This window comes from Coregonus lavaretus (assembly GCF_964263955.1).
Source record: "Coregonus lavaretus genome assembly, chromosome: 13".
NCBI classification, from domain to species: Eukaryota; Metazoa; Chordata; class Actinopteri; order Salmoniformes; family Salmonidae; genus Coregonus; species Coregonus lavaretus.
This window is the reverse complement of record NC_140000.1, coordinates 45,832,841-45,859,308: the sequence shown is the minus strand read 5'-3', so window position 1 is coordinate 45,859,308 and position 26,468 is coordinate 45,832,841. Positions and strand designations below refer to the sequence as shown.

Sequence of the window (26,468 nt, the reverse complement as noted above, 5' to 3'; positions counted from 1 at the left end):
ATGGAGTGGTCTGCCCAGTGTGTGGGTCGATGTTTAGGCGTTTCCATAGGGGCTACCTCGGTGGAGAGTCCAAACCAGGTGCCCGCATTGCACGTTCCCCCTGAGTATGGGGATTTGGCTATTGTGTTCAGTAAGTCGAGGGCGACGCAGTTGCCTCCCCATAGGCAGGGAGATTGTGCGATAGACCTCCAGGCAGGAGCTGCGCTCCCACGGAGCCATGTGTATCCTCTGTCTCAGGAGGAGAAGAGAGCTATGGAGACGTACATAGACGAATCTCTGAGACAGGGATACATACGGCCTTCCACTTCCCCTGCGTCCTCGAGTTTCTTTTTTGTGAAGAAAAAGGATGGAGGATTACGCCCGTGCATTGATTACCGTGGTCTCAATCAGATCACGGTGAAGTACAGTTATCCACTCCCGCTGATTGCGACCATGACGGAGTCATTGCACGGGGCGCGTTTCTTCACTAAATTAGATCTCAGGAGCGCGTACAACTTGGTGCGCATTAGGGGGGGCGATGAATGGAAGACAGCCTTTAGTACCACCTCGGGCCATTACGAGTATCTTGTCATGCCATACGGGTTGATGAACGCTCCTTCAGTTTTCCAATCATTCGTGGATGAGATCTTCAGGGACATGCAGGGGCAGGGGGTGGTCGTGTACATCGATGACATTCTCGTGTACTCGCCTACCCGAGTCGAGCATGTGGCCCTGGTGCGCCGAGTGTTGCGGAGACTGTTGGAGCACGACCTGTATGTCAAGGCAGAGAAGTGTCTGTTCTTCCAGGAGTCGGTCTCCTTTTTGGGTTATCAGTTGTCTGCGTCAGGGGTGAAGATGGAGGTAGACCGGGTGTCAGCCGTGCGTAATTGGCAAACACCAACTACTGTGAAGGAGGTGCAGCAGTTTTTGGGGTTTGCGAATTATTACCGGAGGTTTATCCGGGGTTTTGGACAGGTGGCAGCTCCCATAACGTCTCTTTTGAAGGGGGGTCCGGTGCGTCTGCAGTGGTCAGCCGAGGCGGACAGGGCGTTTGGGAGGCTGAAGGACCTGTTTACCTCGGCTCCGGTGCTGGCGCATCCGGATCCCTCTTTGCCATTTCAGGTAGAGGTGGACGCGTCAGAGGCCGGTATAGGAGCCGTGCTGTCGCAACGGTCCGGCGCGCCACCTAAGCTCCGCCCCTGTGCTTTTTATTCCAAGAAGCTCAGTCCGGCGGAGCGAAACTATGACGTGGGGGACAGGGAGTTGTTAGCCGTGGTACAGGCCCTAAAGGTGTGGAGGCACTGGCTTGAGGGGGCTCAACACCCTTTCCTCATTTTGACGGACCACCGTAACCTGGAGTACATCCGGGCAGCGAGGAGGCTGAACCCTCGCCAGGCGAGGTGGAATATGTTTTTGACCCGTTTCACATTTAAGATCACGTACATCCCTGGGTCACAGAACGGTAAGGCAGACGCACTGTCTCGGCGGTATGACACAGAGGAGAGGTCCGTGGAGCCCACTCCCATACTGCCGGAGTCTTGTCTGGTGGCACCGGTAGTGTGGGAGGTCGATGCTGAACTCGAGCGGGCGTTATGCACCGACCCTAGTCCACCTCAATGCCCGGAGGGTCGGAAGTACGTTCCGCTCGAGGTTCGGGATCGTTTGATCTATTGGGCTCACACGTCACCCTCCTCTGGACACCCTGGTATCGGCCGGACAGTGCACTGTCTTAGTACCAAGTACTGGTGGCCCACGTTGGCGAGGGATGTGAGGGTTTATGTTTCCTCCTGCTCGGTGTACGCCCAGTGTAAGGCGCCTAGACATCTGCCTAGGGGTAAGTTACTACCCCTGCCCGTTCCACAGCGACCATGGTCTCACCTCTCGGTGGATTTCCTCACAGACCTTCCTCCTTCACAGGGGAATACCACTATACTGGTCGTTGTGGACCGGTTTTCTAAGGCCTGTCGTTTGCTCCCTATGCCGGGCCTTCCTACTGCCCTGCAAACCGCCGAAGCACTATTCACCCATGTGTTCCGGCACTACGGGGTACCCGAGGATATTGTGTCTGATCGAGGTCCCCAATTTACCTCCAGAGTCTGGAGAGCTTTTATGGAGCGGTTGGGGGTCTCGGTGAGCCTCACCTCGGGTTACCACCCGGAGAGTAATGGGCAGGTGGAACGCGTGAACCAGGATGTGGGTAGGTTTCTTAGAACATACTGCCAGGACCGGCCGGAGGAGTGGGCAAGGTACGTTCCCTGGGCCGAGATGGCCCAGAATTCCCTACGCCATTCCTCCACTAACCTAACCCCTTTTCAATGTGTGTTGGGTTACCAGCCGGTTCTGGCACCTTGGCAGCAGAGCCAGATCGAGGCTCCTGCGGTGGATGAGTGGGCGCGGCGCTCAGAGGAGACATGGAACGCTGCACACGTCCACCTGCAGCGGGCCCTCCGACGTCATAAGGCGAGCGCCGATCTCCACCGCAGTGAGGGACCGGTGTACGCACCTGGTGATCGAGTCTGGCTCTCTACCAGAAACCTGCCCCTCCGCCTGCCCTGTCGGAAACTGGGTCGGCGGTTTGTAGGGCCATTTAAAGTCCTGAGAAGGTTGAACGAGGTGTGTTACAAATTACAACTACCTGTTGAGTATAAGTGTATTAACCCCTCGTTCCATGTGTCTCTTCTCAGGCTGGTGGTAGCTGGCCCACTCCAAGAAAGTGAGATCAGGGAGACTCCTCCGCCCCCATTGGACATCGAGGGGGCACCGGCGTACTCCGTACGGTCCATCTTGGATTCGAGACGTCGGATGGGGGGTCTCCAATATCTAGTGGAGTGGGAGGGGTACGGCCCGGAGGAACGGTGCTGGGTGCCGAGGAGAGACATTTTGGACCCGTCTCTCCTGACGGAATTCCATCGGGGGCACCCGACGCACCCTGCTCCGCGTCCTCCTGGTCGTCCCCGAGGCCGGAGTCGGCGCACGTCTGGAGCCGCGCGTCAAGGGGGGGGTACTGTCACGGTTTCGGCCGAGGCTGCCTCTCTCCCTTGCTCGGGCAGGCTTCGGCGTTCGTCGTCTCCGGAATACTAGCTGCCACCGTTGCATGTTTCTATGTTCGTTTGCTTTTGTCTGATTGTTGTACACCTGTTATCGTTTAGTGTAATTAGTGTCCTTTAAGTTCTCGTTGTGTTTGTCTAGTGTTGTGTGTGATTGTTTTACTGTCGTGCCGGTAGGCTGTATTTCCACTGTTTGCTCGGTTGAGCATTTTCTCCATTTGTTTGGAGTGTTTTGCGCACCTGTTTGTGCGCCTGTTGTTATTCGCCTACGTGCGGAGTTTTGCCTCTGGGCATTTATTTTGTGATTGTTTTGTTGTGCTCTACTAAAGTCTTTTGGACTAACGTTCTGCGTCCTGCGCCTGATTCCACCACCACACCCACCTACATCTACCTTGACACCCGGCTCCCCTGTCTGTCTGTCTGGGTGCAGGGAGATGATGTCACAAGGCTCTACTGTCTGAGACCCAGACAAGACTGTACCTTTATCTGACTTATCGCCATGGGCAACAAATATAAGATAAGATGCATCTATAGTTTCATTCATTCTGTATCTTTCATTATCAACAGACCTTGTAAAGACACATGCAGACCACACACACTCACACACACACGAAAGCAAGTACACTCTCACTCATGGACACACGCATGCAAGCACAGACACACACTCACACACACAATTGCTCACACACAATCACACACTCCTAAAGACAGGGGAATCATTACACTGACATATAAATCCCAAAGGCATATGTAGGGCAGCTAGGAGAGACAGTCTTTCTCTTCAGGGTGAACCGCAACAGTTCTCCAGATTTACGGTAATAAACTTGAACTTCAAATAATTTCTGTTCCTGAAAAGCATCTATTAAGGCCCTGTTGAGACTGTAGTGTTCAGTCGCCTCAAGTTAATCATTATAGTAGAACAATACCAGCCCAGAAGCAGCAAAGCCATCGGTACACACAAACACACACACACACACATATTTTCCTTCTCTCTCTCATGTTGTATAATAGGATCACGTTGTATAATAGGACATTGTTAATACAGTAATTGTATAATAATTGGAGTTTAGAGATGAGAATGTGTGGAGGAGTGTGTGTGTGTGTGTGTGTTGACGCAGTGAGCTCTCACAATGAGACCATTATGTGTCTGTAGTGATACGTGACAGAGCAGCTGGCCGAACAGCCACAGAACACACCCACTAAAAAACAAACAAATTCACATGCTCATTGTTACTGTGTTTTCTTTAAAGGGCTCCACCATGACTGGAATGGGAAATACTTCCTAGAGACGGAGGGAAATTCCTCAGTTGTCAGATTTCAACCTCGCTCTGACACTGGGGTTCCCCTCCCTAAACGTGTCCTGTCTACAAACATTCCCCAAATATGTGTTCCACTCTCACTTGTTGACAATGTGAAAATACCAACATGCTACAGACTTCTCTACAAGCAAACCTAAAACACATGCACACAAGCATGCAGCGACGCACACTCACACACACACACACACACCAGCCAACCAGCATCCCCCCAGCCTCCTGCATAACTGTGGGGCTGAACTCACTAGGTCAAATCAGACAGATCATCTGAGAATGTAACCACTGTCGTGTTTATGGATGGGTATCTAGTGTTTACTTAAGTCTAATCACAGGGCACAAACAACAGCACACACACAAGGCCCTTGGGTTAAATGCGAGTAGACACATTTCAGTTGAATGCATTCAGTTGTAAAACTGACTAAGTATCCCCCTTTCTCTTTCCTTTTCCTTACATGAGCCTGATTAGTCATGACGAGCCACTCCAGTGACTCACAGGAGAACGCAAACAGCCATAACAACAAGGACAGGGATCGGGGTAGGCAGTGTGTGTGACACTCTGGTCCCAGGTATGCCCCAGTCTGATGATGAATCTATGTGTAATCCTCAGACGGAGCATAGGTCGTGTGAAAGACACAACACACACACACACACACTGACACACACACACACACACACACACACACACACACACACACACACACACACACACACACACACACACACACACACACACACACACAAAGAGCCAGGTGGCCATCAGGAGCAGCATTATCCAGCACGTCTCGGCTTGCGATCTCAGCCATCAGCATTCCGGGCAGGAATGAGTCGGCTCTGCCAGTATTGGTGTGTGTCTCATGTTTTCTGGATTCCTACGGTGTGTGTTTATGTGCGGGAGTGTTTGTGTGATTGAGTCAGTGAGTGAGTAATAGAGGAAGCCAGTGAGTCACTGTATGCGACATGGGTTCAAAAACAACTTGAAATCATTTAAGTACTTTGAGCTTTTGCTTTGTGCGTGTGTTCGTCTTACGTTTACAGAAGTCCTGGGCCGTGTGGGGTCTCTGGGGGTCTCTGTAGAAGCCAGTCTTACAGCTCTGACAGTTGTGTCCCTCTGTGTTGTGTAGACACTCACACACACCTCCGCTGCGCTGGCTGGACTCCCGCCACACCAACCAATCAAAACTGCAGCTCTGGGCATGCCCGTTACACTTACACTCTATAGGGAGACAGGGCGGGACATCAGAATCACAGATATCTGTCAATCATCTCTAAACATTCACTGATTGGTCATCATGATCAATGGAAATTAGCACTGGCTGTAAGTGGGGCCATGTTTTTCCTGACCAGATCCAATCCTCAGCTAAAACTCCTGGCCCTAGTGTATAGTGAATAGTAGTAGTGTCACTCACTCCTGCACTCGTGTGGAGCCCCTGTCAGTCCGTCCGCAGGTTGCCAGGGTCGGTCGTTGTAGAGCGGAGCGCAACGCTCACAGTGAACACCTGCAGTGTTGTGTCTACACACACACATCCCATGAACCTGAAAGACAGGAAGAGAGGAAGAGAGGAAGAGAGGAGAGAGGAAGAGAGGGAGAGGAGAGAGGGAAAGAGGGAGAGAGAGAGAGGGAGAAGAAGGAGAGCGGGAGAGAAGGAGAGAAGGAGAGAGGGAGAGAAGGAGAGAAGGAGAGAAGGAGAGAAGAAGAGAGGGAGAGAAGGAGAGAAGGACAGAGGGAGAGAGGGAGAGGAAGGGGGGGAACAAAGAGGTCAGTGTAAGGGAGAGAGCAGTTCCCACGTGAGCGCAGCAGCACCCCAGTCTAACCCCTGGGGGTCGGGGGGCTCCCCTGCCTGTTCTCTTTCAGGTCCTGTCCTGTAATTGCTGAATGGAGATTGATTGTTTGGCTTCATCGCTGGAAATGAGCACTGGCCTCGTGACGAAAGGGGCCTGAAAAGGACACAATGTGTGAGTCTGTATGTGCGTGTGTGTGAGCGAGCATGTGTGTATGTGTGTGTGTGTGTGTGTGTGCGCGTGTGTGTGTGTGTGTGTGTGTGTATGTGCGGAAATATGCAGTGCTGAGAGCACAATAACAGTCTCCTTGTCATTCCTGTGAGGTGGAATGTCATGCACGCGGGTTAATGATGTGCTCTAGGTGGGAGGTTGACAAGGCATCTGTGGTAGCTATTTATCTGTTTGGGTTACAGTGCCTCAGTGTGGGGAACACACACACACACACACACTGAACACAAACGCACACACACTCCAACCCCTGCGGTAGTTTCAGTTTCCCACGGTGTATGGCTATAGGGGCTGCTGCCCTCTACCTCTAAATGCCCTCTCCTCCTATACGCCTGTGCTGCACAGACACTCACACAGAGGGTTAAACACCAGCATGGGAGAGACCTGTAGCTACCAGAACTGGGACATATCCCCGGCCCTTGCCCTAACCCCATATCTCAAACTCAACCGGAGCCACTGTGCCAGCCCAAGACAAAACCCCAACCATATTCCATCAACCAGGAGAATGGAGGAAGATTAGGACAGATAGGTAAGATTGTGAGAAATGGAGAGGGAAGTGGATGTGATAGGTCTGGACTGGAGAGGGAAGTGGATGTGATAGGTCTGGACTGGAGAGGGAAGTGGATGTGATAGGTCTGGACTGGAGAGGGAAGTGGATGTGATAGGTCTGGACTGGAGAGGGAAGTGGATGTGATAGGTCTGGACTGGAGAGGGAGGTGGATGTGATAGGTCTGGACTGGAGAGGGAAGTGGATGTGATAGGTCTGGACTGGAGGGGGAAGTGGATGTGATAGGTCTGGACTGGAGAGGGAAGTGGATGTGATAGGTCTGGACTGGAGGGGGAAGTGGATGTGATAGGTCTGGACTGGAGAGGGAAGTGGATGTGATAGGTCTGGACTGGAGAGGGAGGTGGATGTGATAGGTCTGGACTGGAGAGGGAAGTGGATGTGATAGGTCTGGACTGGAGAGGGAGGTGGATGTGATAGGTCTGGACTGGAGAGGGAAGTGGATGTGATAGGTCTGGACTGGAGGGGGAAGTGGATGTGATAGGTCTGGACTGGAGAGGGAAGTGGATGTGATAGGTCTGGACTGGGCAAAGAAAAATAAAATGAGTGAAGGAACTCCTCAATAAAGCTGTGTACATCACTACATCAATGAGAATGAAATAATCTGTAACCACGATTGATTGTGGAAAAGGGGGAAGGAGGCAAGTAGAGAGAAGAAGAGTGGGAAGGAGAGGAGAGAGAGAGAGGGGGGGGGGGGGGGGGGGGGGGGGAGAGAGAGAGAGAGAGGGGGGGGGGGGGCGAGGAGAGGAGAAGAGAGAGAGACATTGGCCAAGCTCCAGATAGCTGATATTCCAAACAATTTGACATGTTTACCTGCGTGATATGGGACAATTAGCGCATACCACACACGCACAAATACAAACCCAGGCTCCCAGGCACACACACAAATAAAATGCACGCACACTCCTTCCTGTCCCCCCTCCCTGTGTATCTGTCATCTCCAAGAGCTAGTGTGTAAGTGTTCTGTTTTGACGGGCCTGTAGATCAAACTCTCTGACCCTCTGATAAAGAGGTTGTTGGAAATGGACAGGGAGGGGTGGCAGAAGGTACAGAGGGGTGCTCAGGAAGACCTTGGCAGCTCCCCCCCATACCAAGAGGATGGGCGTCACGCTCGCCCGTTTCCCTCACACATCAAAAGCTTTATGGGCCAATGTGAAATTAAGTCATTCATCAGCAGTGTGTGTGTGTGTATTCATCCAAACAACATGATAAGTGTGTGTGTTAATCCAATCAACAGGGTGTGTGTATTCATGCAAACACCTGTATAGCACAATACTCTCCATGAGGTGCAGTCTTTAAATTCCAACACCTCTCCAGAGACTCATTCTCAGACTACAGTTCCTGTACAGGTTTCTACAGCCCTTAGAACCCCTTACTGCCTCTCCACTTGCTATGCTAACTGCTGCTAACTCTCCGGTAGCTGAGCATGAGCATGGAGGGTTGGATGTGGGTCAAAAACTGGCTCTGTGGTCGACTCTGTGGGGCTCACACAGAACATTATCACCTTCCCATGTGGTCTGGACCTGTGAGCCCTGCAACACCACAACAGAAACACTGTTTCTCCCAAAAAACACTTTGGACTGCACTACACACTGTCTGGGAACTATTAGCCTACTGATTATTGGGTTTAGTTACACACACACACACACACACACACCAATGGCGGTCAGTGCCGTTTAAGATGAGGGAGGACGATTTTGTTTTTTATGAGCATGGCCTTATTTCTATTGCAGCATATTGGATGACTCTCATTCATATTCCATTCACCAAGTTCAATGTAACAGCGATAGCCATCATGAGGTTGCTACAACCTAGCCTATGAATGAAAGTTTACAACGTAGGTGCACACAGGTCGAGAGACAAATTTGAGGTGACAGTGACACATGGACAGACAGTGACATTCAATACCACCTTGCACACTCTTGCCTACATAGCTGATATAGTGTGTAATCATTAGTCCAACAGTTGCAAAAAAGAGTTTCTATTGGACAAATTCAGGTATGTTTATCCCCGTTTTGTTCCGTTTAAGAAACCTTTTCAACAGAATCGGCGGAATGAATACACCCCTGATCACACGTAAACACAGTTCACTTTCATAGCAGCCACGTTGTATTCCTTCTCGCATCCATGTGCTGTCCTCCTCTCACCACTTCCCTTTGCTTGTGGACTTCAATACACAACACATCAGCTGTATGTGACCAGGCAAAAAAAACTTTCCAAGCCAAACCGCTACACACAGCCTACATCGTTGTCACCATATTAGCTAAAGTAACGTCATATTCAGCATAGCTAATATAACTAACGTGTTAGTAAACCCGCTACAATCATGCAATAACGTTAGTACAGTCAGTAAGCAGTGACACCGGCGGGCCACGGTGGCAATAAATTAGTAATACCAAAAGCTTACCTTGACTTGGAAGAGTTCCAGTGTTGTGTTGGAAAGTCATAGCCAGCTAGCTAATATAGCATCCCTCTGTTTGAGCAGGGTGTTTCAGTAGGCTAAACTAGCTAGATGCATTTGCTAGCTAAGTAAGTGAAACTGAAAGTGAAAATAATCTCTCTCTCTCTCTATTTCTCTCTAGCTCTTCCTTCATTTTGAAATAAATAAATTTGTTCAAAACTGTTCAACTATTGTCTTTCTCTCTTTTTGAGTCAACTACTCACCACATTTTATACACTGCAGTGCTAGCTAACCGTAGCTTATGCTTTCAGTACTAGATTAATTCTCTGATCCTTTGATTGGGTGGACAACATGTCAGTTCATGCTGCAAGGCCTCTAATAGGCTGGATGATGTCCTCTGGAAGTTGTCATATTTACTGTGTAAGTCTATAGAAGGGGATGAGAACCATGAGCCTCCTAGGTTTTGTATTGAAGTCAATGTACCCAGAGGAGGACAGAAGCTAGCGGTCCTCCGGCTACATCATGGTGCTACCCTACAGACTGCTGTTGAGGCTTCTGTAGACCTTATTTGCATAATAGTGTGTTTTAATCAGTTATTTGGTGACGTGATTATATTTAGTATAGTTTTATCTAAAAAGGTCCTCCCCTTCCTCCTTTGAGGAGCCTCCACTGACACACACACACACACACACACACACACAATTCAGTCCCATTCAAAATCCTATTTTCCCTAACCCCTAACCTAACACTAACCATAACCCATACTCTTACCCTAACCCTAACCTTAACCCAAAAACCTAACCTTAACCCTAACCCTAACCCTAGCTCCTAACCCTAAAACTAACCCTAGCTCCTAACCCTAACCCTTAACGTAATTCTAACCCTAACACTAATTCTAACCTTAACCCTAAACACACACACACACAGAGAGAGCTTAGTTTTCGTGAATTTTCGAGAAGCCCCTAGCTGCAGCACACTTAAGGGGGCGGGGGCGGCTGGGGGCGGGGGCGGCCCGGGCCCACCATGCCCACCACAAGGTTTCATTTGCTGAGGCTTTCCAGACAGACAAGCAATGGGCAGAGCTGGGTTCTTATAGCTCAATGGCTTCCTCTGGGCATGTTCAGTAAAAAAACGTTTTGGAACGTTGCAGACTCAAATGCCATGAATAGAACTGACATGATTACTTAAATCAGAGAGGCATGTTTGTTCTACATAATACATTTATATCTGAATGTTGGCCAAGGATGTGTCTGTCCTCCTGCTGAACGCGACCACATTAACGATTAGCCACAAAAGTGGAATTTGCGGTTCGCATTCAAAATAAAAGTCCCTCATCGAAAGCGATGCAAACATACAAATAGTGGATCGAATCATGCAATATTTGGACTAGATAATGCTAAACAAGATTGGAATGTTGTTACATAATTTAAGATTAAATACAATAATTTATTAGTTTGACAATAAACAGAAAAAACTGTTGAAATCATGGGAGCACAAAATCCGGGCTCCTGACCTGCTATTTTGTGGGGGGTTTTGCGCTGCTCTTAACTTTTTTTGTACATAATGTTTCCGCCATCGGTTCCTATGACTGAAAAGAGCATCTGGACATCAGAACAGCAATCACTAACCTCGATTTGGATGAAGATTTCAGCTTCAGTGAGTCGGCGGCACAGGACATAATGCTCACACCGGACCGGGCCCTAAATCCCCTACACTCGGAAGAGAAAGAGACGGCAATATAGAGGCCGACGTACGGGCACCCTGATGAAACTATGGGGGAGAGTAAATAAACCGCCTCTACCCTCTGTTCTATTCCCGAATGTACAATCACTTGAGACCAAACTGGACGAGTTCCGTTTGAGACTATCCTATCAACGGGACCTGAAGAACTGTAATATCCTATGTTTCTCGGAAATGTGGCCATACAAGGACATGGATAATATACAGTACCGTTCAAAAGTTTGGGGTCACTTAGAAATGTCCATCTTTTCGAAAGAAAAGCAATTTTTTTGTCCATTAAAATAACATCAATTTGATCAGAAATACAGTGTAGACATTGTTAATGTTGTAAATGGCTATTTTAGCTGGAAACGGTTGTGCTGATTAAAGAAGCAATAAAACTGGCCTTCTTGAGACTAGTTGAGTATCTGGAGCATCAGCAATTGTGGGATCGATTACAGGCTCAAAATGGCCAGAAACAAATAACTTTCTTCTGAAACTCGTCAGTCTATTCTTGTTCTGAGAAATTAAGGCTATTCCATGCGAGAAATTGCCAAAAAACTGAAGATCTCATTCAACGCTGTGTACTAATTCCTTCACAGAACAGCGCAAACTGGCTCTAACCAGAATAGAAAGAGGAGTGGGAGGCCCCGGTGCACAACTGAGCAAGAGAACAAATACATTAGAGTGTCTAGTTTGAGAAACAGACGCCTCACAGGTCCTCAACTGGCAGCTTCATTAAATAGTACCCGCAAAACACCAGTTTCAACGTCAACAGTGAAGAGGCGACTCCGGGATGCTGACCTTCTAGGCAGAGTTGCAAAGAAAAAGTCCAGTGTCTGTGTTCTTTTGCCCATCTTAATCTTTTATTTTTATTGGCCAGTCTGAGATATGGCTTTTTCTTTGCAACTCTGCCTAGAAGGTCAGCATCCCGGAGTCGCCTCTTCACTGTTGACGTTGAGACTGGTGTTTTGCGGGTACTATTTCTCGCATGGAATAGCCTTCATTTCATTTCATAAACCGGACAACTACATCCAACAAGAGTCAAGACAGAGGGATACACTAGCTTGAAACTTCTCATCGCGGATCTGGTAGAACAAAAAGCATGGCCAATTTGATTGATTCCCCCTGATGTTGGTTTATAAGGTTCTACTGTAGGTGACAGGGCAACATGTTGTGTAGACTAAAATACACTACGTGACCAAAAGTACGTGGACACCTACTTGTCTCATTCCAAAATTATGGGAATTAATATGGAGCTGGTCCCCTGATGTTGGGCGATTAGGCCTGGCTCGCAGTCGGCGTTCCAATTTATCCCAAAGGTGTTCATTGGGGTTGAGGTCAGGGCTCTGTGCAGGCCAGTCAAGTTCTTCCACACCGATCTCGACAAACCATTTCTGTATGGACCTCGCTTTGTGCACGGGGGCATTGTCATGCTGAAACAGGAAAGGGACTTCCCCAAATTGTTGCCACAAACATGGAAACACAGAATCGTCTAGAATGTAATTGTATGCTGTAGCGTTAAGATTTCCCTTCACTGGAACTAAGGGGCCTAGCCCGAACCATGAAAAAGCCCCAGACCATTATTCCTCCTCCACCAAACTTTACAGTTGGCACTATGCATTGGGGCAGGTAGCGTTCTCCTGGCTTCCGCCAAACCTAGATTTGTCTGTCGGACTGCCAGATGGTGAAGCGTGATTCATCACTCCAGAGAACGCGTTTCCACTGCTCCAGAGTCCAATGGTGGCGAGCTTTACACCAGTCCAGCCGATGCTTGGCATTGCGTATGGTGATCTTAAGCTTGTGTGCAGCTGCTCAGCCATGAAAACCCATTTCATGAAGTTTGGATCTCGGTAGTGAGTGTTGCAACCGAAGACAGACAATTTTTATGCGCTATGCGCTTCAGCACTCGGCAGTCCCGTTCTGTGAGCTTGTGTGGCCTACCACTTCGCGGCTGAGCCGTTGTTGCTCCTATACAGTGAGGGAAAAAAGTATTTGATCCCCTGCTGATTTTGTACATTTGCCCACTGACAAAGACATGAACAGTCTATAATTTTAATGGTAGGTTCATTTGAACAGTGAGAGACAGAATAACAACAATAAAATCCAGAAAAACGCATGTCAAAAATGTTATATAAATTGATTTGCATTTTAATGAGGGAAATAAGTATTTGACCCCTCTGCAAAACATGACTTAGTACTTGGTGGCAAAACCCTTGTTGGCAATCACAGAGGTCAGACGTTTCTTGTAGTTGGCCACCAGGTTTGCACACATCTCAGGAGGGATTTTGTTCGACTCCTCTTTGCAGATCTTCTCCAAGTCATTAAGGTTTCGAGGCTGACGTTTGGCAACTCGAACCTTCAGCTCCCTCCACAGATTTTCTATGGGATTAAGGTCTGGAGACTGGCTAGGCCACTCCAGGACCTTAATGTGCTTCTTCTTGAGCCACTCCTTTGTTGCCTTGGCCGTGTGTTTTGGGTCATTGTCATGCTGGAATACCCACCCACGACCCATTTTCAATGCCCTGGCTGAGGGAGGGAGGTTCTCACCCAAGATTTGACGGTACATGGCCACGTCCATCGTCCCTTTGATGCGGTGAAGTTGTCCTGTCCCCTTAGCAGAAAAAAACCCCCAAAACATAATGTTTCCACCTCCATGTTTGACGGTGGGGATGGTGTTCTTGGGGTCATAGGCAGCATTCCTCCTCCTCCAAACACGGCGAGTTGAGTTGATGCCAAAGAGCTCGATTTTGGTCTCATCTGACCACAACACTTTCACCCAGTTCTCCTCTGAATCATTCAGATGTTCATTGGCAAACTTCAGACGGCCCTGTATATGTGCTTTCTTGAGCAGGGGGAACTTGCGGGCGCTGAAGGATTTCAGTCCTTCACGGCGTAGTGTGTTACCAATTGTTTTCTTGGTGACTATGGTCCCAGCTGCCTTGAGATCATTGACAAGATCATCCCGTGTAGTTCTGGGCTGATTTCTCACTGTTCTCATGATCATTGCAACTCCACGAGGTGAGATCTTGCATGGAGCCCCAGGCCGAGGGAGATTGACAGTTATTTTGTGTTTCTTCCATTTGCGAATAATCGCACCAACTGTTGTCACCTTCTCACCAAGCTGCTTGGCGATGGTCTTGTAGCCCATTCCAGCCTTGTGTAGGTCTACAATCTTGTCCTTGACATCCTTGGAGAGCTCTTTGGTCTTGGCCATGGTGGAGAGTTTGGAATCTGATTGATTGATTGCTTCTGTGGACAGGTGTCTTTTATACAGGTAACAAACTGAGATTAAGAGCACTACCTTTAAGAGTGTGCGCCTAATCTCAGCTCGTTACCTGTATAAAAAGACACCTGGGAGCCAGAAATCTTTCTGATTGAGAGGGGGTCAAATACTTATTTCCCTCATTAAAATGCAAATCAATTTTTAAAAAAATTTACATGCGTTTTTCTGGATTTTTTTGTTGTTATTCTGTCTCTCACTGTTCAAATAAACCTACCATTAAAATTATAGACTGATCATGTCTTTGTCAGTGGGCAAACTTACAAAATCAGCAGGGGATCAAATACTTTTTTCCCTCACTGTACGTTTCCACTTCACAATAACAGCACTTACCAGGGCAGCGTTGACAAACTGACTTGTTGGAAAGGTGGCATCCTATGACGGTGCCACATTGAAAGTCACTGAGCTCTTTAGTAAGGCCATTCTACAGCCAGTGTTTGTCTATGGAGATTGCATGGCTGTGTGCTCTATTTTATACACCTGTCAGAAACGGGGGTGGCTGAAATAGCCGAATTCACTAATTTGAAGGGGTGTCCACACTTTCCCACTTGGACAAAAGGAACACCTATGTGAGAATGCTGTTTATTGACTACAGCTCAGCGTTCAACACCATAGTGTCCTCCAATCTCATCACTAAGCTAAGGACCCTGGGACTGAACACCTCCCTCTGCAACTGGATCCTGGACTTCCTGACAGGACGCCCCCAGGTGGTGAGGGTAGGCAACAACACATCCGCCACGCTGACCCTCAACACGGGGGCCCCTCAGGGGTGCATGCTTAGTCCCCTCCTGTACTCCCTGTTCACCCACGACTGCATGGCTGCTCATGACTCCAACACCATCATTGAGATTGCCAACTACATGAAGGTGGTAGGCCTGATCACCGATGACGCTGAGACAGCCTACAGGGAGGAGGTCAGAGACCTGATAGTGTGGTGCCCGGACAACAACCTCTCCCTCAATGTCAGCAAGACAAAAGGAGCTGATCGTGGACTATAGGAAACGGAGGGCTGAGCACGCCCCCATCCACATCAATGGGGCTGTAGTGGAGCGGGTCGAGAGCTTCAAGTTCCTCGGTGTCCACATCACGAAAGATCTATCATGGTCCAAACACACCAACACAGTCATGAAGAGGGCACGACAATGCCTCTTCCCCCTCAGGAGGCTGAAAAGATTTGGCATGAGTCCTCAGATCCTCAAAAAGTTCTACAGCTGCACCATTGAGAGCATCTTGACTGGCTGCATCACCGTTTGGTATGGCAACTGCTTTATATCCGACCGCAAGGCTCTACAGAGGATAGTGCGCACAGCCTAGTAGTACATCACTGGGGCCGAGCTCCCTGCCATCCAGGACCTCTATACCAGGCGGTGTCAGAGGAAGGCCCTAAAAATTGTCAAAGACTCCAGCCACCCAAGTCATAGACTGTTCTCTCTGATACCGCATGGCAAGCGGTACCAATGCCCCATGTCTGGAACCAACAGGAATCTGAACAGCTTCTACCCCCAAGCCATAAGACTGCTTAATAGTTAGTTAAATAGTTACCCAAATAGCTACCCGGTCTATCTGCATTGACCCTTTTTGCACTCACTTTTTTGACTCATCACATACGCTGCTGCTACTGTTTACTATCTGTCACGTTATTCCTAGTTATATGTACATATCTACCTCAATTACCTCGTACCCTTGCACATCGACTCGGGAACTGGTACCCCTTGTTTATAGCCAAGTTATCGTTACTTATTTCATTGGTGTACAATCCATAGATAAGGCTGTACACAGTGCATATAAGTATGCCACCAAAGCAATTATGCAGTCTAATACATCCACAGTGGGATTTCAACAGTTTTTTCTGTTTATTGTCAAACAAATTAATTATTGTATTTCATATTAAATGATGTAACAACATTCCAACCTTGTTTAGCATTATCTAGTCCAAATATAGCATGATTCCACTATTTGTATTAGTTTGCATCACTTTCAATTAGAGACTTTTATTTTGAACGCAAACCGCAAATTCCACTACTCCACACACAGAGGACAGGCATCAGTGACCATAGCAACGGAGTTGTCACGCCCTGACTCAGGGGACTTTTATATGTTGAGTCAGGGTGTGAATATTCTATGTTGTGTATATCTATGTGTATGATCTAGTATGTGTAGATCTATGTTGGCCGGTGTGGTTCCCAATCAGAGGCAGCTGTCGCTCGTTGTCTCTGATTGGGGATCATACTTAGGCAGCCTGTTTACAATCATTAGTTGTGGGATCTTGTTCTGTGTTAGAGGCTTGGTTTGTGTGTAGCCTTAGGACTTCACGTTACGTTGTTTTGTTGTGTGTTTATCGTTTAAATAAACATGTAGGCATTTCACGCTGCGCCTTGGTTTGACCCGTCCTTGAACGAACGTGACAGAAGATCCCACCAAACACGGACCAAGCAGCGTGCCCAGGAGCAAACAGCCTGGACATGGGAGGAGATTCTGGACGGAAAGGGATCCTGGACATGGGAGGAGATTCAGGCTGGGATGGATCGCCGTCCTTGGGAGGAGACAGTGGAGGCCCGGTATAGAGAGGAGCAACGGCAACGCAGAAGACGCCGGCCGAGGAAGAAGCCCGAGAGACAGCCCCAAGATAATTTTTTTGGGGGGGCTAAAGGGGTGGTCGGGGAGCGATGGAGAAGAGCCCGACCACTGCACTCGTGGGGGCTCAGGGTGGAGTCATCACGGGAGGAGGACTGGGCGCAGAGAGTGAAAGACTGGTACAGTCGGAGATCTCTGACGTCAGTTCCCAGTCCGGTACACCTCGTGCCTGCGTCTCGCACCAAGCCAGTGGTGCGTGTTCCCAGTCCGGCCCGGCCCGTTCCTGTTCCTTGCACCAAGCTAGTGGTGCGTGTTTCCAGTCCGGCCCGGCCCGTGTCTGCTCCCCGCACCAAGCCAGTGGTGCGTGTCGCCAGCCCGGTACGACCCATACCTGCTCTCCGCACCAAGTCAGTGGTGCGTGTTCCCAGTCCGGCCCGGCCTGTTCCTGCTCCTCGCACCAAGCCAGTGGTGCGTGTCGCCAGTCTGGCCCGGCCCGTTGCTGCTCCTCGCACTAAGCCAGTGGTGCGTGTTCCCAGTCCGGCCCGGCCTGTTCCTGCTCCTCGCACCAAGCCAGTGGTGCGTGTCGCCAGTCCGGTCCGGCCCGTTCCTGCTCCTCGCACCAAGCCAGTGGTGCGTGTTCCTAGTCCGGTCCGGCCCGTGCCTGCTCCTTGCACCAGACCAGTGGTGCGTGTGTCCTGTCCGGCACGGCCCGTGCCCGTTCCACCTGGTCCGACACCGGTCAGCTGCTCCACTCCGGAGCCAGAGCAGTCCGCTCCACCGGTGCCTGATCCAGCTCAGGTCAGCTGCTCCACTCCGGAGCCAGAGCAGTCCGCTCCACCGGGGTCCAGTCCAGCTCTGGTCAGCGGCTCCAGTACAGACCCAGACGTCAGCCCCTCTCCAGGTTCGGAGTCTCCCACACCAGGGTCCAGACAGGGCTTGGAGTATCGTGGGAGGAAGGAGAGGGGAAGCAACGCGCTGAGGTCCAGACCAGACCAGGGGTGCAATAGGGAGGCGGAGAGTATGTGGTCGTCACGCCCGGAGCCGGATCCGCCTCCGAGGCGGAATACCCACCTGGACCCTACCCTGTTATGTAAAGGTTGTGCGGTCGGAGTCCGCACCTTTGGGGGGGTGGGGGGGGTCACTCTTATATGTTGAGTCAGGGTGTGAATATTCTATGTTGTGTATATCTATGTGTATGATCTAGTATGTGTAGATCTATGTTGGCCGGTGTGGTTCCCAATCAGAGGCAGCTGTCGCTCGTTGTCTCTGATTGGGGATCATACTTAGGCAGCCTATTGGCACTGTTTAGTTGTGGGATCTTGATCTGTGTTAGAGGCTTGTTTTGTGTGTAGCCTTAGGACTTCACGTTATGTTGTTTTGTTGTTTTGTCGTGTGTTTATCATTTAAATAAACATGTACGCATTTCACGCTGCGCCTTGGTCTGACCCGTCCTTGAACGAACGTGACAGGAGTAAACTAACATTTTGCTTTAACAGAAAAATGCATGCATAAAAAGTATTTACAGGCAACAGAAATGATTAACCCAAACATGTATTTTTATTGTTAGACGTGACTCTGTAAACCATCTAACTAGCTAGCTACTCTGTTACATGTATGTGCTGACATATCACCACGCAGAGCGAGGTGGAATGCGGATGCGCCTCAATCAATACAAATATATTCCCATTCAAAATCCTATTTTCCTTAACCTAACTCTAACCTAAACCTCAAACCCCTAACCCTAACCTAAAACTTAACCCTAACCTTAGCCCCAAACCCTAAACCTAACCCTTAAGCCTAAAATAGCATTTTAACAAATTCAGGACATGAAAAAAGTCCTGACTTTTCAAAAAGTGTATTGTTTTCCTACCCTGTCAGGACATTCTGGTCCTGATTAGGTAGGAAAACATGTACACAAACTCACACCCTCCCGTCTTGTCTGAGTGTGTTTACAGGCTTGTAATCTCTCCTCACTGTCTTGTCGTGCTCTGGTTGTTTGGGTTTGGTAGATATGACCATCCTGGGTCGAAACAGAGACAGAAAACAAACTGCTGAGAGAGAGAGAGAGAGAGAGAGAGAGAAAGAGGGAAAGTACTTATATAACCTCATACCGTCCCCCGTCTCAACGCTTGTTTACCCAACTCTCCCGCATATCACACGACACACCAACGTTCCTACAACGTTAGGTCATGTTGTGTTGTGATATAACCTAATGTTTAGAATATCAACATTAAAAAGCTTAAAACACATTCTGAGGATGCTTTTGTAGCCTAGATAGAGTCAAGTCCAAACTAGGTTAACAAGGTGTAGCCCACTGGGTTACCAGATAAGCCAGTGATATTATGGAGGAGGATGAGAAACAGACTCCTCTGATTACAGTGGGCTCACACAGAGGAGACAGACTGACCGGCTGCAACCATACAGGCTCCTAGATACTGTAATACTGCAACAGACACTGCTATTGTGGGCTTAACACTGATACACAAAGTTATAGTTACCCACAGTCAGACAGTCTCTCTGTGTCTATGTCTCTGTCTCCGTGTCTGCAGTCTAAAGGTTCTGTTGTCACACTCATCACACTCACTTTCCCTGCTCTCTGGGCCTGCTGATTGCAATAGAATAGGCGCTCTGCTTCAAAAGGCGTCGGGCGGAACTGCTTGTGGAGATGGCAGAGATAGGCGTTCCACTGGCAGTCTGAAATGCTCACTGCATCTCTAATGTCCATCTACACACTGTGAATGAGCCATGTCTATTCACACCTTTATCAGCACGCCCGCACACACACACACGCACGCCCGCACACACACACACAAACACAAGCTTCTTTAGACTTCATCACCATCATTAGCCCAGTGCTGAATCAATATCAACATCTCCTTTGTAATCTGGATCACAGGAAAGGCAGCTCTTTATCTACCCAGACAGAGCAAACCCAGGACAGGAAGTGGGACAGAGAAAGGTGATAGCCCTCATCACTATGCCAATGATTGATACACATAACGCACGCATGCACACGGGTATGCACACACTTACACACACAGACAGTCAGATACACAGACACAAACACACACACACACACTCACCACGTGGTTGGTTCTGTCTCTGACAGGCCGGTAGCCGGGCGCAGGGACACACTGCTCAGCGTGCCCATTGCAGAAGCAGCTGCCCTTCACGATGAGGTCATAGATGGCGAAGTGCTGGGTGGGCGGGGCTCCAGCGGTGGGATCTTTGGCCTGGCAGGGACAGGATTGGCGCTCCAGCAGACGTATGCGCACGTTGGTCACCCTCAGCTGCTCCTGGCCTGACGCCCCATACGGGTCAAGAGATTCCCATTGGGGGAGGGCACGGTAGATCACCTGTCAATCAACCAATCCAACAGTCAGTCAGTAATGCTTCAAAATGATACGAGTTAGTGGCAATATATTATTATGCAAGACTTGGTGACAACATATCTTATTTTCTGCACCTCTCTCTCTGTCTCTCTTTCTTTCTTTCTTTCTCTCTGAGTCTTGCATCCCTAAACTGATGATCCCTCCATATTACCCCCCAGCCCATGCACAACTGCCATCGCCCCGGTGGCTGCTCCTATGGCAACCTGCTTACACTGCTGCTGTTGTTGAGGGTAAAGTGTGTTCCTGAGAGGGCTGTGTGTTTCTGCCACAGATATCACTGGGGCAAAAGTGTGTGTGTGGGAGTGTGTGTGTGTGTGTGTTACAAGGGGAGTGTGTGTGTTTAAGGGGAGTTTGTTGACATTGAGGGAAGTGTCTGATACTGGGAGGGTGTGTTATTGGTGGAGAGTATATATCCCTGACATAGATATAATTGGGTGAGGGGTGTGTGTGTGTTTGTTTTTGAGAGTTGACTGTGTGAGTCGAGCCCATGCTGTGTCCCCATTGGTTGTATGGCTGGCCTGGGGTGTGATGGGAGGAGCACTATTAAGTTCCCTGTTGTTGGAATAGGTCACAGAGTCACAGCATTGTGTTCTGCAATTAAGGGAACACAACCAATAGGGCAAGGGGCGCCAGTCCGCGGGAGAGGAGGACGAGACAAAGAGTGGGCGAGAGATGCAGCCCCACATAACTCAGCCCTGGACAAAGGCTCTGCGACAGTCCGGCGACACTGCAGCAACACTGTCACACACACAAACACATTCCCAATGGACAATCCCAAACTCCACACACAACATACAATGAACATTCCCAACTACACACACACTTCCCCAATCAACATTCCCAAACCCTGCAAAAATTCCACAAGAGGCCTTCCGGATGCTCCAGCTGCAGGCAAAGGGTACAGACTTCATGCAAACCACACAACGAATGCAAACTCTAACACACACATACAAACAAACAAATTAAGTATCTCATTAAAGTTTTTCGTGCATATGAAATGTAAAGTCATTGTCTGGGTTTGGTCTCTCTGCCTAACTATAGAAACAGAGAGAGCAGTCCCACAGAAACATTATTCAGGGAAGCATGTGGCACTTCTACGCTCATAATCTTTTCTTCCTGTTAGTCTGAAAAACAGTGTAAATCTGGCTTTAACAGCCCTAATTCCATCAAAGCACTGTGGACTGTAATCTGGTAAACAGGAACAATGGGCATTGATAGAGAGAGAGAGAGAGAGAGAGAGAGAGAGAGAGAGAGAGAGAGAGAGAGAGAGAGAGAGAGAGAGAGAGAGAGAGAGAGAGAGAGAGAGAGAGAGAGAGAGAGGAGGGGGATGGATGGGCCGTCTCGCCTGCAGGACCAACTTCCATCAGGGCAACGGCGCTTCCTCCCTGACAGACAGACAGACAGAGAGAGCTGTGTGTGTGCGTGCGCGCCAATGTGTGTGTGTGGCTGTTTGGACGGCTCCCTCCCTAAGGAGGTCACAGTCTCTATAACAACACACACACATTCTTCCAGCCCAGCTGACCTCATAAATAACACAAGGAGCCCTGAGCTCACCAACAGAGAGACTATTTAGACCTCTTCAGCTAGTACCTGAACTCACAAGCCTCTCATGTTTTCCCCCATTCAGACGAACATGTTCAGCTCTCAGCACAAGAGATGACATGCTTTTTAATGTTCATCAGATAAAGGAGGGGGAAAGCTGAGAATACCTGCTCCCTCACTGTATCGCTCCAAGCTAAGACACTCCTCCTCCTCCTTCCTTGTTGCTATCCATCACAGCTAAACACTTATCTGATTGCAGGAGCCCAAACACTTAACACTGACTAAAAACACACACACACGTGTGGATATACGCAAACACCTACACACAGTCACCTACTCGACACATAATTGTTACACCAGTTAAGCTCAAACACTCAATACGTGTCACAAACACAGTCACACAAACATGCACTTGACACATTGAGCTAGTAGGTGAAAGACAGGGTAAGGCATATTTGCGTGTGCACCTTGGCCTCTGTATGAACATAAGGACACAGAGCACAGCTCTCAGCTCCCAGGGTAAAGCATACACACACCGTTCTGTACATGCCTTGCTGTCATCACAAACAGGCCACAGACAGTTGAGCTGTCAGTTGGCATTATGGTTTTACTTAATGATGAACATCACAAGATAAATACAATAGCCATAGCGATAGAGAGAGTGGATGATGGTTTAGTATAGCAGGCTCTGTGATGAGGAGCTGAAAGGACTCTGGAGTCTTGACCCCTCCCCTGACCTTAGGGTCATCAGACAGAGGTTAGAGGGTAAAGGTCATGCTACTATCACAGTGTCTCGCTGCTTCCCTCACACACACAAAAACACACAAGCATTCACACACATACATGCATTGCACACACATCACAACATGACACAAGTATCTTATAGTAGCTGGCTCCCTCAAACAAACACACACACTTTCACATGCTCACAATTGCATGGACACACACACACACACACACCACTCACAGGGGAAGACTGCTTTTGGATGTACGATAAAGCGGGTCATAAAAGATGACAGGATTACATGTAGGGAATCCTACCGGGGGAAAGCCTGTGGAGCAGTGCCATTACAGAGTCAACATGCACTATATCAGGGATCATCAACTAGATTCAGCCGCGGGCCGTTTTTTTCTTAAGTGGATGGTCGGGGGGACGGAACATAATTGGATATAATTTGTAGACTGCAAATTGACAGCAAGAAGCCCAAACAGATATAATGTTTGACTAAAACATAATCATTTCAAACCTTGCTTACATTTGTTTATGATCACGTTGTCTTTCTATTATGTGTGGGAATACTTGGGAAAAGATTTCCAAAATAAAAATCACTTGGAGCTGATTTCCTGTTGTTTTTACAGTCTTCTATGTCCAACCAAAAAACAACAACAACAACAAAAAATATATATATATACTTTTTTTTGTAATTCATGTTCTTTATTTTTCAAAAACGTCCAAATAAAACCACCAAATTCGGCCCGTGGTCCGCCAGTTGGGGAACCCTGCACTACATGATCTCCCTACACTGCCTTGGTAGGAGCTGAAACCCCTCACACACTGTTTCAGTTAGACATCAAGAAGCTGCCAGGGACCCTTTCGTGCCACATAATCCCCACACCCACCTGATAACCACCCTTCTGTAGTAGTAACACTATCCTCCATAGTGCTGCTGCTAGCTTGGGTACTATGGACTACCCTGGCTGTAGAGAGCTGTAGAGAGGTACTGTGTGTGCAGACTGGAGTTCCAGCCCAGCACTAACACACCTGATTAAACTCATCACGGTTTTGATTACATTTACATTTACATTTTAGTCATTTAGCAGACGCTCTTATCCAGAGCGACTTACAGTTAGTGAGTGCATACATAATTTTTTTACTTTTCATACTGGCCCCCCCGTGGGAATCGAACCCACAACCCTGGCGTTGCAAACAACATGCTCTACCAACTGAGCTACATCCCTGCCGGCCATTCCCTCCCCTACCCTGGACGACGCTGGGCCAATTGTGCGCCGCCCCATGGATTAGTACCTGTATTTAGATTAGAGACCCATGACTTAGACACACAGGGGAATATGCAGGTTAGCTTTATGAATGGGGGGAAGTGGAGTGGACACTCCTGTGTGTAGTACAGTAGCCAACATCTATCATCCTTCCTTCCAGCAGTTCATCCGTCCATAAGTAAGGTGCCATGACAGGACACATCCTGGACAGCTAGAGGTGTGAGTCTGAGCTGCTGTCTGGACTAACACCTGGTTCTGTCTCAGACAGTCCTGTCTGTCTGTCTGTCTGCCTCTGTACACACACACACACACACACGCACGCCACACACACATGCACACACGCCACACACACACAAACACACAAGCCCTCCTCAATCCCTCCTTACCTCTCCCCTGGTACAGGGGTAAGCTCCAGAGTATTTGGAGGTGCAGGGGGCCCCGTCCAGCTCTGCCTTTCCCTCCTCCAGTCCAAAGGTAGCGCTACAGTTCCTGGCGTAGTACTGCAATGTCTTCCAGGTCTGCCCGAAGTCCTGCGAGCGCTCCAGTGTCATGGCGGTGGGGCGGGGCGAGCGGAACACCATGATCAGGTGGGTGAAGATGAACTCCGCCTCCAGATCCAGCTGCAGAGTCTCAGACTCCGCTTCCCCCGCCGACTGCCACCAGGTGTTGGGGTGGCGGAAGGAGGAGTCGGCCATGGCTGCAGCCAGGTGGGCCTGCAGGGGGAGGGCCGCGTTGCACTCCCCACACCTGGCCGGGGGGCAGGGCTCTCTGGAGGAGGAGGGGTCAGAGTAGGAGCAGTAGGGCTCGGTGCCCTTGTAGCCACATACGGTCTGGGTCAGGACCCTGCGGCCTAGTACCAGATTGCCCATTCGGGGGTTACACGCCTGGCTCTCACAGTGAGGGGCTACACCCCCTACACGACCCACATCTATAGGAAGGGAGAGAGTACAGGTTATAGGAGGAGGATGAGGAGAAGGAGGAGGAGGGTGAGGGTGTGTGTGTGTGTCGGTGTGTCTGTAATCTAAACTTGAATCTAAAATCTTACAAGAGAGTTAGACAGAACCGGGGTGGCATTGTGCACCTGCTGTTGACTTGAATGCTTCAATGTGGACTTTGACACAGTTAAAGTTTTGGGCAGCTATGGGAGAAGGATGTGCACTCCAGACAAGTTCCAGATGCATTGCACATCGGATTTAAGAACACCCCCTGGGCAACACTGCCATCTTTAAGAGCCATCTCCGCTGCCAACATGCACACAGGGGCTGTTCTGTTCACAACGGGGGTTTCATGTTTTTATGTAACACAACAACTCTGTTTATAATGTGGGCAGGTATTCAAAATCCATTTTTGGCAGTCAACAATGAATGGTAGCTCACAGTAGCCTTCATTGTTATCGGTCTTTTTAGGTTATTACATAGTTATAAAAACATATCGGTATCATTATGCATGATAGATAACATCTCTATGATATCATGAGACACGGGTTTCACCTCCACACAAATAGAATGTTGACCAGAGGTGGTCAACAGATCGGGGCGTGAGGAAATACTTTTGTCACGGTTGCTGCACTTGTCACGCGTATTGTTCGGAGACAGCGGGAACGCTACATTGTTGCACACAATGCATACACTGCCTTTGAATCAAATTCGACTAGGAGCAGGGTTTTTTTAAAGAAAAAGTACAAACCTGCAAGAATACCAGATAGTCCAGTGCAGGTAAAAACAGCAAACAAAGTCCACATCATAGTTCCGACCCAAGAGCAAGTGTTACCAAGAAGAGGTTAGCCAATGAGAGAACTCGAGAGCAGCCCTGTGAATAGGCAACGCGACAGCTCGTTTGAGTTTTACAAGTGGCAAATAGATGCAAAATTTCCTCCGCGAATGTAAAGCCAAGGTTCAAAGCCAATGTAGGCTATACTTTCCCTTTCAACAACAATCAGATATGATCAAAGAAGAACAAAGACCCCAGTTTGACAACACAGCCGGTTCAGACACCCAGGGAAAAGTATTCCATTATGCCGCATTTACTTCTGCAAAAGCCAGGACTGATCTGCGTTCTCTCGTATTCGTCGGGACCTTCTACCTTACAGTTGATTTGCTTGCTAATAGCCTGAAGATATACTGTGAATCTACTATGGAATACTGAGAGAGTGACAGCGGGCTTGCGGCTCCGCCCCGTCTCTTTGCATTTTTCTCTTTAAAGGAACATTCCTGCTAGTCAGGAGCCAGTTAGTGTCAGGTCAGAGCTGGTACACTACTGTCATCCAAACCTCTCCAATCCACAGACACTCATCCGGATTAAAAATTAAGTGCGGTAAAGTTTATTGACACTTTGCGTAAACAAACCAAAGGAACGCAGAATAACAAAGCCCAGGGTCCAGAATTATTGAGGCTCGTGAGCTGAACAGGATTCACATTGGGGGAAATAATTGCCTCCTTTTAGAAAGGAGACTCTAACCACGTTTCCATCCAACCTTTTTATGCGAGTAAAGTAGGCTTATATGTCCGATAAAAAAATTCACAACAGGCCTGATGTCAACTAAACAAAATAGGTTGGATATTTTTGTGTAGGTAAAATGTATTATGCGAGAAATGGAGGTGGAAACGCTTTTATGCGCAAATATTGATATAACTTGGAGTCACGGG

At 48.7% G+C, this 26,468-nt stretch overlaps 1 protein-coding gene across 1 annotated transcript in view; it reads right to left on the bottom strand.

Moving 5' to 3' along the window:
- The window catches only part of LOC311139412 (netrin-4-like), a 32,319-nt gene extending 6,377 nt beyond the window's left edge, over window positions 1-25,942 (bottom strand). Inside the window, exons 1-5 of the mRNA XM_084174287.1 lie at window positions 25,510-25,942; window positions 24,210-24,751; window positions 19,975-20,247; window positions 5,749-5,875; window positions 5,370-5,555 (exon numbers count right to left, since the gene is read on the bottom strand). Of these exons, the coding sequence (XP_084030413.1) occupies window positions 5,370-5,555; window positions 5,749-5,875; window positions 19,975-20,247; window positions 24,210-24,751; window positions 25,510-25,567 (1,186 nt within the window). The 5' untranslated portion in view covers window positions 25,568-25,942. The remainder of the gene's footprint in view (window positions 1-5,369; window positions 5,556-5,748; window positions 5,876-19,974; window positions 20,248-24,209; window positions 24,752-25,509) is intronic.
- Window positions 25,943-26,468: the final 526 nt, after the last annotated feature.